This window comes from Kogia breviceps, chromosome 4 (genome assembly GCF_026419965.1).
Source record: "Kogia breviceps isolate mKogBre1 chromosome 4, mKogBre1 haplotype 1, whole genome shotgun sequence".
NCBI lineage: Eukaryota > Metazoa > Chordata > Mammalia > Artiodactyla > Physeteridae > Kogia > Kogia breviceps.
Window position 1 is genome coordinate 150,481,667 of NC_081313.1, and position 11,737 is coordinate 150,493,403.

At 38.6% G+C, this 11,737-nt stretch overlaps 1 protein-coding gene across 1 annotated transcript; it reads left to right on the forward strand.

Moving 5' to 3' along the window:
• The first annotated feature begins 1,557 nt into the window (after nucleotides 1–1,557).
• Nucleotides 1,558–8,224, forward strand: LOC131755799 (transmembrane emp24 domain-containing protein 2-like). The gene is made up of 2 exons (XM_067032226.1): nucleotides 1,558–2,138; nucleotides 8,194–8,224. The coding sequence occupies exons 1-2, from the start codon at nucleotides 1,558–1,560 to the stop codon at nucleotides 8,222–8,224; spliced, it is 612 nt and encodes a 203-aa protein (XP_066888327.1).
• The last annotated feature ends 3,513 nt before the right edge of the window (nucleotides 8,225–11,737 follow it).

The following is an 11,737-nucleotide window of genomic DNA, read 5'->3' on the forward strand; positions in this document are numbered from 1 at the left end:
GATAAACCCACGGAGGAACACACTGAGACGCATATTAATCAAACTCACAAAAATTAAATACAAAGAAATATTAAAAGCAACATACAAGGGAATCCCCATAAAGTTATCGGCTGATTTTTCAGCAGAAACTACAGGCTGGAAGGGAGTGGCATTATATATTTAAAGTGATGAAAGGGAAAAACCTACAACCAAGAATAAATACTCTACCCAGCAAGGTTCTCATTCAGTTTGAAGGAGAAATCAAAAGCTTTACAAACAAGCAAAATCTAAGAGAATTCAGCACCACCAAACCAGACTTACAACAAATGCTACAGGAACTTCTCTAGGCAAAAGGGGTAAAAAGAGGACACAACTAGAAACAAGAAAATCACAAATGGGAAAGGTCATGAGTAAATGCAAACATAAAGTAATAGTAGGGAATTATCATACACATATATGATATCAAAACAAGCAATGATGAAAAGAGGAGAGTACAAATGCAGGAAATGGGAAATGCATTTGAAATTAAGAGACCAGCAACTCAAAACAGCCTTGTACATATACAGACTGCTATATCAAAACTTCATGGGAACTGCAAACTAAAAACAATAGATACACACACAAAAAGAAAAAGCAACCTGAACACAACACTAAAGATGTTCATCAAAGCACAAGAGAAGAGAACAAAAGAAGACCAATAGGGCTTCCCTGGTGGCGGGGTGGTTGAGAGTCCGCCTGCCGATGCAGGGGACACGGATTCGTGCCCCGGTCTGGGAAGATCCCACATGCCGTGGAGTGGCTGGGCCCGTGAGCCATGGCCACTGAGCCTGTGTGTCCAGAGCCTGTGCTGCACAATGGGAGAGGCCACAACAGTGAGACGCCCGTGTACCACACAAAAAAAATCTACAAACAGTAAGTGCTGAAGAGGGTGTGGAAAAAAGGGAACCCTCCTATGCTGTTTGTTGTAATGTAAATTGGTACAACCATTATGGAGAACAGTATGGAGGTTCCTTAAAAAACTAAAATTAGAGCTACCATATGATCCAGCAATCCCACTCCTGGGCATATATCTGGAGAATATACTTTGAAAAATATACATGCTACTTTGAAAAGATACATGCTAAAGCAACTATACTCCAATGAAAATTAATTTTAAAAATATAAAATAAAATACATGCACCCCAATGTTCATTGCAGTACTATTTACAATAGCCAAGACATGGAAACAAACTAAATGTCCATTGACAGATGAATGGATAACGAAAATGTGATATATTACTAAGCCATAAAAAGAAGAATGAAATAATGTCATTTGCAGCAACATGGATGGACCTAGAGATTGTCATACTGAGTGAAGTAAGTCAGACAGAGAAAGACAAATATCATATGATATCGCCTATATGTGGAATCTAAAAAAAAAAGTTACAAATGAACTTATTTAGAAACAGAAATAGAGTCACAGATGTAGAAAACAAACTTATGGGCTGAGGTGGCAGTGGCTGAGACGACCCCAGTGGCGGTGGTGATGGCAGCTCTGGAGGCTGCAGTCCTGGTCCTGGTTTCGGCCCCAGCCCCACCATGGTGACACTTGCTGAGCTGCTGGTGCTCCTAGCCACCATCCTGGCCAAAGCCTTGGACCACTTCGTCAGTGTTGACGCACATGCAGAGGAGTGCTTCTTCGAGCGGGTCACCTCGGGCACCAAGATGGGCCTCATCTTCGAGGTAGCCAAGGGAGTCTTCCTGGACATCGATGTGGAGATTACAGGGCCTGATAATAAAGGAATTTATAAAGGAGACTGGGAATCCAGTGGGAAATACACATTTGCTGCTCACATGGATGGAACATGTAAGTTTTGTTTCAGCAATAAGATGTCCACCTTGACTCCAAAAATAGTGATGTTCACCATTGATATTGAGGAGGTGCCCAAAGGACAAAACATGGAAACAGAAGCTCACCAGAACAAGCTAGAAGAAATGATTAATGAGCTCACAGTGGCGATGACAGCTGTAAAGCATGAACAGGAATACATGGAAGTTCAGGAGAGAATACACAGAGCAATCAATGGCAGAACAAACAGCAGAGTGGTCCTTTGGTTCTTCTTTGAAGCTCTTGTTCTAGTTTCCATGTCATTGGGACAGATCTACTACGTGAAGAGATTGTGTGTGTGTGTGTGTGTGTGTGTGTGTGTGTGTGTGTTTTCTTCTTTAATCTGTTAATGTGGTGAATCACATTATTTTTAGAGTTAAAATAATCTGTATTCTGGAAAAGCCCAACATGGTTATCATATATTATTACCATTTTTATGTATTGCTAGTTTGTGTGTCCTAATATATATATTTTTTAATTTTTGAATTTAATTTATTTTTTTATACAGCAGGTTCTTATTAGTCATCAATTTTATACACATCAGTGTATACATGTCAATCCCAATCGCCCAATTCATCACACCACCACCTGCACCCCACTGTGGCTTCCCCACTTAGTGTCTATATGTTTGTTCTCTACATCTGTGTCTCAATTTCTGCCCTGCAAACTGGTTCATCTGTATCATTTTTCTAGGTTCCACATGCATGCATTAATATACAATATTTGTTTTTCTCTTTCTGACTTATTTCACTCTGTATGACAGTCTCTAGATACATTCACATCTCAAAAAATGACCCAATTTCGTTCCTTTTTATGGCTGAGTAATATTCCATTGTATATAAGTACCATAACTTCTTTATCAATTCATTTGTGGATGGGCATTTAGGTTGCTTCTATGACCTGGCTTTTGTAAATGGTGCTGCAATGAACATTGGGGTGCATGTGTCTTTTTGAATTATGGTTTTCTCAGGGTATATGCCCAGTACTGGGATTGCTGGATCAAATGGTAATTCTATTTTAAGTTTTTTAAGGAACCTCCATACTGTTCTCCATAGAGGCTGTATCAATTTACATTCCCACCAACAGTGCAAGAGGGTTCCCTTTTCTCCACACCCTCTCCAACATGTGTTGTTTGTAGATTTTCTGATGATGCCCATTCTAACTGGTATGAGGTGATACCTCATTGTAGTTTTGATTTGCATTTCTCTAATAATTAGTGATGTTGAGCAGCTTTTCATGTGCTTCTTGGCCATCTGTATATCTTCTTTGGAGAAATGTCTATTTTGGTCTTCTGCCCATTTTTGGATTGGGTTGTTTGTTTTCTTAATATTGAGCTGCATGAGCTGTTTATATACCTTGGAGATTAATCCTTTGTCCATTGATTCATTTGCAAATATTTTCTCCCATTCTGAGGGTTGTCTTTTCATCTTGTTTATGGTTTCCTTTGCTGTGCAAAAGTTTTGAAGTTTCATTTGGCCCCATTTGTTTATTTTTGTTTTTATTTCACTTACTCTAGGAGGTGGATCAAAAAAGATCTTGCTGTGATTTATGTCAAAGAGTGTTCTTCCTATGTTTTCCTCTAGGAGTTTTGTAGTGTCTGGTCTTACATTTAGGTGTCTAATCCATTTTGACTTTATTTTTGTTTATGGTGTTAGGGAGTGTTCTAATTTCATTCTTTTACATGTAGCTGTCCAGTTTTCCCAGCACCACTTATTGAAGAGACTGTCTTTTCTCCATTGTATATCCTTGCCGCCTTTGTCACAGATTAGTTGGCCATAGGTGTGTGAGTTTATCTCTGGACTTTTTATCTTGTTCCATTGATCTATGTTTCTGTTTTTGTGCCAGTACCATATTGTCTTGATTACTGTAGCTTTGTAGTATAGTCTAAAGTCAAGGAGTCTGATTCCTCCAGCTCTGTTTTTTTCCCTCAAGACTGCTTTGGCTATTCGGCGTCTTTTGTGTCTCCATAAAAATTTTAAGATTTTTTTGCTCTAGTTCTGTAAAAAATGCCATTGGTAATTTGATAGGGATTGCATTGAATCTGTAGATTGCTTTGGGTAATACAGTCATTTTCACAATATTGATTCTTGCAATCCAAGAACATGGTATATCTCTCCATCTGTTGGTTTCATCTTTAATTTCTTTCATCAGTGTCTTATAGTTTTCTGCATACAGGTCTTTTGTCTCCCTAGGTAGGTTTATTCTTAGGTATTTTATTCTTTTGGCTGCAGTGGTAAATGGGAGTGTTTCCTTAATTTCTCTTTCATATTTTTCATCATTAGTGTATAGGAATGACAAAGATTTCTGTGCATTAATTTTGTATCCTGCAACTTTACCAGATTCATTGATGAGCTCTAGTAGTTTTCTGGTTGCATCTTTAGGATTCTCTATGTATAGTATCATGTCATCTGCAAACAGTGAGAGTTTTACTTCTTCTTTTCCAATTTGTATTCCTTTTATTTCTTTTTCTTCTTTTACTGTCATGATTAGGACTTTCAAAACTATGTTGAATAATAGTGGTGAGAGTGGACATCCTTGTCTTGTTCCTGATCTTAGAGGAAATGCTTTCAGTTTTTCACCATTGAGAATGTTTGCTGTGGGTTTGTCGTATATGGCCTTTATTATGTTGAGGTAGCCTCCCTCTTTGCCCACTTTCTGGAGAGTTTTTATCATAAATGGGTGTTGAATTTTGTCAGAAGCTTTTCCTACATCTATTGAGATTATCGTATGGTTTTTCTTCTTCAATTTGTTAATATGGTGTATCACACTGATTGATTTGTGTATATTGAAGAATCCTTGCATCCCTGGGATAAATCCCACTTGACCATGTTGTATGATCCTTTTAATGTGTTGTTGGATTCTGTTTGCTAGTATTTTGTTGAGGATTTTTGCATCTATATTCATCAGTGATATTGATCTGTAATTTTCTTTTTTTGTAGTATCTTGGTCTGGTTTTGGTATCAGGGTGATGGTAGCCTCATAGAATGAGTTTGGGAGTGTTCCTTCCTCTGCAATTTTGGGAAGATTTTGAGAAGGATGGGTGTTAGCTCTTCTCTCAGTGTTTGATAGAATTCCCCTGTGAAGCCATCTGGTCCTGGACTTTTGTTTGTTGGAAGATTTTTAATCCCAGTTTCAATTTCGTTACTTGTGATTGGTCTGTTTATATTTTCTATTTCTTCCTGGATCAGTCTTGGAAGGTTATACCTTTCTAAGAATTTGTCCATTGCTTCCAGGTTGTCCATTCTATTAGCATAGAGTTGCTTGTAGTAATCTCTTAGGATGCTTTGTATTTCTGCGATGTCTGTTGTAACTTCTCCTTTTTCATTTCTAATTTTATTGATTTGAATCCTCTCCCTCATTTTCATGATGAGTCTGGCTAATGGTTTATCAATTTTGTTTATCTTCTCAAAGAACCAGCTTTTAGTTTTATTGATCTTTGCTATTGTTTTCTTTGTTTCTATTTCATTTATTTCTGCTCTGCTATTTATGATTTTTTTCTTTTTACTAACTTTGGGTTTTGTTTGTTCCTCTTTCTCTACCTCCTTTAGGTGTAAGGTTAGATTGGTTTTTTGTGTGTGATTTTTCTTGTTTCTTGAGGTAGGCTTCTATAGCTATAAACTTCCCTCTTAGAACTGTTTTTGCTGCATCCCGTAGGTTTTGGATCATCGTGTTTTCATTGTCATTTTTCCCTATGTATTTTTTGATTTCCTCTTTGATTTCTTCAGTGATGTCTTGGTTATTTAATAACGTATTGTTTGGCCTCCATTTTTTTGTGTTTTTTACGTTTTTTTCCCTGTAATTGATTTCTCATCTCATAGCTTTGTGAACAGAAAAGATGCTTGATATGATTTCAATTTTCGTAAATTTACTGAGGCTTGATTTGTGACCCAAGATGGGCTCTATCCTGGAGAATGTTCCATGTGCACTTGAAAAGAAAGTGTAATCTGCTGTTTTTGGATGGAATGTCCTATAAATATCAATTAAATCTATCTGGTCTATTGTGTCATTTAAAGCTTCTGTTTCCTTATTTATTTTCACTTTGGATGATCTGTCCATTGGTGTAAGTGAGGTGTTAAAGTCCCCCACTATTGTTGTGTTACTGTTAATTTCCTCTTTTAGAGCTGTTAGCAGTTCCCTTATGTATTGAGGTGCTCCTATGTTGGGTGTATATATATTTATAATCATTAAATCTTCTTCATGGATCTATCCCTTGATCATTATTTAGTGTCCTTCCTTGTCTCTTGTAACATTCTTTACTTTAAAGTCTATTTTATCTGATATGAGTATTACTACTCCAGCTTTCTTTTGATTTCTATTTGCATGGATTATCTTTTTCCATCCCCTCACTTTCAGTCTGTATGTGTCCCTAGGTCTGAAGTGGGTCTCTTGTAGACAGCATATATATGGGTCTTGTTTTTGTATCCATTCAGCAAGCCTGTGTCTTTTGGTTGGAGCATTTAATCCATTCACATTTAAGGTAATTATCGATATGTATGTTCCTATGACCATTTTCTTAATCGTTTTGGGTTTGTTTTTGTAGGTCCTTTTCTTCTCTTGTGTTTCCCACTAAGAGAAGTTCCTTTAGCATTTGTTGTAGAGCTGCTTTTGTGGTGCTGAATTCTCTCACCTTTTGCTTGTTTGTAAAGCTTTTGATTTCTCCATCAAAGCTGAATGAGATCCTTGCTGGGTAGAGTGATCTTGGTTGTAGGTTCTTCCCTTTCATCACTTTAAGTATATCATGCCACTCCCTTCTGGCTTATAGAATTTCTGCTGATAAATCAGGTGTTAACCTTATGGTAGTTCCCTTGTATGTTATTTGCCATTTTTCCATTGCTGCTTTCAATAATTTTTCTTTGTCTTTAATTTTTACCAATTTGATTACTACGTGTCTCGGCATGTTTCTCCTTGGGTTTATCTTGCATGGGACTCGCTGCATTTCCTGGACATGGGTGGCTATTTCCTTTCCCATGTTAGGGAAGTTTTCGACTATATTCTCTTCAAATATTTCCTCTGGTCCCATCTCTCTTTCTTCTCCTTCTGGGACTCCTATAATGCAAATGTTGTGCTTAATGTTGTCCCAGAGGTCTCTTAGGCTGTCTTCGTTTCTTTTCATTCTTTTTTCTTTATTCTGATCCACAGCAGTGAATTCCACCATTTTGTCTTCCAGATCACTTATCCGTTCTTTTGCCTCAGTTATTCTGCTATTGATTCCTTCTAGTGTAGTTTTCATCTCAGTCATTGTATTGTTCATCTCTGTTTGTTTGTTCTTTAATTCTTCTAGGTCTTTGTTAAACATTTCTTGCAGCTTCTCGATCTTTGCCTCCATTCTTTTCCCGAAGTCCTGGACTATCTTCACTGTCATTATTTTGAATTCTTTTTCTGGAAAGTTGCCTATCTCCACTTCATATAGTTTTTTTTCTGGGGTTTCATCTTGTTCCTTCATCTGGTACATAGCCCTCTGCCTTTTCATCTTGTCTATCTTTCTGTGAATGTGGTTTTTGTTCCACAGTCTGCAGGATTGTAGTTCTTCTTGATTCTGCTGTCTGCCCTCTGGTGGATGAGGCTATCTAAGAGGCTTGTGCAAGTTTCCTGATGGGAGAGACTGGTGGTGAGCAGCGCTCACCAAAACTTTAATCTGCTTGACTGTTGATGGGTGGGGCTGGGTTCCCTCCCTATTGGTTGTTTGGCCTGAGCAATCCAAGACTGGAGCCCACCTGGGCTCTTTGGTGGGGCCAATGACAGACTCTGGGAAGGCTAATGACAAGTTGCACTTCCCAGAACTTCCGCTGCCAGTGTCCCCTTCCCCACGGTGAGCCACAGCCACCTTCCCCCCCACCCCGCCTTTGCAGGAGAGCCCCCAACACCAGCAGGCTGGCCTGGCTCAGTCTCCCCTGGGGTCTCCGCTCCCCCTATTGGGTCCTGATGCACACATTACTCTGTGTGTGCCCTCCAAGAGTGGAGTCCCTGCCACCTCCAATCCCATCAAAGTCCTGCAATCAAATCTCAGCAGCCTTCAAAGTCTGATTCTTTAGGAATTCCCCCTCCCGTTTCTGGACCCCCAGGTTGGGAAGCCTGACGTGGGGCTCAGAAACTTCACTCCATTTCAGGGACTTCTGTGGTACAGGTGTTCTACAGTCTGTGAGTCACCCACCCAGCAGTTATGGGTCTCGACCCTACTGTGATTGCACCCCTCCCACCATCCCACCATGGCCTCTCCTCTGTCTTTGGATGTGAGGCATCTTCCCTGGTGAGCTCCAGTGTCCCCCTGTCGATGATCGTCCAGCAGCCCCTTGTGATTCCGGTGCTCTCAGAAGAGGGAATGAGAGCACATCCTTCCACTTCTGAAGAGATTTCTTTGAAGTACGGAGGGTTGTTTAAAAAGGCTTTTTTTGGGCTTCCCCGGTGGCGCAGTGGTTGAGAGTCCGCCTGCTGATGCAGGGGACGTGGGTTCGTGCCCTGGTCCGGGAAGATCCCACATGCTGCGGAGCGGCTGGGCCCGTGAGCCATGACCGCTGAGCCTGCGCGTCAGGAGCCTATGCTCTGCAATGGGAGGGGCCACAACAGTGAGAGGCCCGCGTACCGCAAAGAAAAAAAAAGTCTTTTTCTGATTATCCTGAACTCATAATTCACTGTTTACCAAACATCTTGGTCATAATAATGTCATTAGTTTCTATGTTTTTATTTTTTAAATTGTACATTCACAGCTTATGTTTCTTTGTGATTAATATATATTGGGGAGAAACATTTTTTAGGAAAGTCATAGTGAAATTTGACATGTGATTGGCATGATTTCATATTTGAATTCTTCCTCCATTATACAGGGCCTTCCAGAATTCAAGCACTGTAAGTGGAATATAGGTGCATTGTCCTTATTATATCTTCTTTCCTTTGTTTTTATAATAAAATACAGTCTGTTCAGGATTGTACTTTACTGATAGTACTTTACTAAAAATGACTGCATTCTTGGGATCCCTTACCCTGCAGTTCAAGTCATTAAAGATTCATTTTGTCGAGTCCTTATCAGAAGCAACAATCTGAACTTGACATTTTCTATCCAGCCTAATGGCAGAGCTCTGTGACTAGAATATGCTACCAGGTTGATACTTTTATACTTTGTATATCTTGTTTTTGCTTTAAAGATAAGACGTAAACCAACAACCCTTTTCCCCTTTAAAGTTTTACTTTCAACCTTAGAACGCAATCACCTCCACTTAAAATTGTTGACACAAGCAGCTAATAACCATTTTTTTGGTTTCTGCCTAACCTAGTAAGAAGTCGCTATTAAAGCCAATTCTCTGGGTGTTGCAGTGAATGGTAGTTCTTTTTCTTTCTGTGGTGGCCCATCCACTTTCTCTACTCTTAGCACGGAGGAGGTATGCATTCACATAATTGGAAAAATCTGGATTTTTGATGCCAAAGGGTTAAAAGCATCTTGGATTTCTTTGCAGTGATATACAGCCACTATTTTATTTTTGATCAGTGGCATTTTGGCCACTGTTTAATTAGCGTACTGAACATTACTGTCAGCACTAGGGTGTTTGTTTTTATTTTTCTTGGGTCTTTCTTTTTTGGCACATGTGAATTTTGTTTCATATAAAATAAAATGACTTTCTCTTGGCCTGTGATGATGGGTCAAAATTAAAGGAGCATCTAGTTTTGGTGTGGGGATGATCCAGGATTATGTTGTGACTGATGTATATTAGTTACTTGTACATATTTTTTGGATCTTTGCAAGGGGAAAACTACAAGTAATGGGTTTTATATAATTAATTTAAATCTGTTACAGGCTTTCATGTTCAGGATAAACAATTTTTCAACCTTGGGTGAAAATACTTGCAACAGTTTATGGTGACTGTGTTTTACCTTAGGACAACTGTTGCATGCTAATTTGTGTGCGTGTATGTGTGAAAACACTTCAAAATTGAGTTAAAAGATGTAAATTTAAAATTGGTTGTGTATCTAATCTGCCCCAGGTCCAGTAAATAAACAAGTCTTTTTAAAAACAAAAACAAAAAAAGGCAAAAACAAAGCCAGATGGATAAATTGGGAGATTGGGATTGACATATACACACTACTATTTATAAAATAGTTAACTAATGAAGACCTACTGTATAGCGCAGGTAACCCTAATCAATACTCTGTAATGACCTATATGGGAAAAGAATCTAAAAAAGAGTGGATATATGTATGTGTATAGCTGATTCACTTTGTTGTACACCTGAAACAACACAACATTGTAAATCAACTATACTCTAATAAAAATTATAAAAATAAATAAATAAGTAAGATTTGAACCTACAAAAAAAAAGATTACACAGTGGCTGGTTAGATAGTCATATATTGATTTGCCTAGTGGTTTCTATTGAATATTTAACATACACATTTAAAGATTTTTAAAACTTATTTCTGAAATTATGTCATTCTCCTGAATAATCAAGAACACTAACCTGCTACCATATTCTCTTTGCCACTCTCTTTTGTAATCATTTTGGTTTTTTTTTAATATAATTTTTTATTTTTTTTATTTTTTTAAATTTTTGCAGTATGCGGGCCTCTCACTGTTGTGGCCTCTCCCGTTGCGGAGCACAGGCTCCGGACGCGCAGGCCTAGCGGCCATGGCTCACGGGCTTAGTTGCTCCACGGCATGTGGGATCTTCCCGGACCAGGGCACGAACCCGTGTCTCCTGCATCGGCAGGCGGATTCTCAACCACTGCGCCATCAGGGAAGCCCCATTTTGGTTTTTAATTGCATGATTAATTACCCTCACAATATGCCTCAACACTAATTTTGACTCAAATGTTTTACTGATTAATTTACTTACTTCATTTTCTTGTAATCCATACAAATTTTACTTTCGTTGATTTTGTAGTGAATTATGTTCATAATTAATTCCATCAGAGCTATTCTAGGAACTATAATCTGTGTAAATACTTTTGTTACCCAACACAAGCTCATGTGCCAAACAAACAGAAAAGTCAGAGTTTGGAGCAGAAAAAGATTTATTGCAGGGCCACGCAAGGAGACATATGGCTCTGTTAGATGGCCTTTGGCTCTCAGGGCACATATCTGCTGCATGCCTTCCAAGATTATCCATTTCTGGTGTTCTGGTGGTATTTTTCTAGAGTTGTATGGTTTTTATTACTTTTCAAATTATACATGTGTTTTTGTTATTTTAAAGAATATAAAGAGAAAAAAGGAGGTAGTTATGTGTATTCAGTCTGCCACCTTGTTTTTACTTTGTAAATCTCAATGTTGTCTTGCCAGTAATGGTCCATAATTGTTATTTTATTTTATATTATTATTTTATTGTGGTAAAATACATATAACATAAAATTTACCATTTTAATCTTTTTTTTTTGCGGTACACGGGCCTCTCACTGTTGTGGCCTCTCTGGTTGCAGAGCACAGGCTCTGAGGGCGCAGGCTCAGCAGTCATGGCTCATGGACCCCGCCGTTCCGTAGCATGTGGGATCCTCCCGGACCAGGACATGAACCTGTGTCCCCTGCATCGGCAGGCGGCCTCTCAACCACTGTGCCACCAGGGAAGCCCCATTTTAATCATTTTAAAGTGTATAGCTTAATAGCATTAAGCATATTTACATTGTTGTGCAATCATCACCACTAGTCACCTCCAGAAAATTTTCATTATCCCAAACTGAAACTCTGTACCCATTAAACAATAAATCTTCATTTCCTTCTTCCTTCAACCATTGGTAACCACTATTCTACTTTCCTTCTATGAATCTGACTCTTCTAGATACCTCATATAGGTGGAATCATACAATTTTTGTCCTTTTATGTCTGCCTTATTTTACTTTGCATGTCTTCAAGATTCATCCATGTTGTAGCATGTATTGGATTTTCCTTCATTTTATGGCTGAATAATACTT

Excerpts from the sequence above, each read along its gene's own strand:
- LOC131755799 (XM_067032226.1), top strand. The coding sequence starts at position 1,558 with ATGGTGACACTTGCTGAGCTGCTGGTGCTCCTAGCCACCATCCTGGCC. Across the intron at positions 2,139-8,193 it reads ATCTACTACGTGAAGAGATT|AGATTTCTTTGAAGTACGGA; the intron begins GTGTGTGTGTGT and ends CCACTTCTGAAG.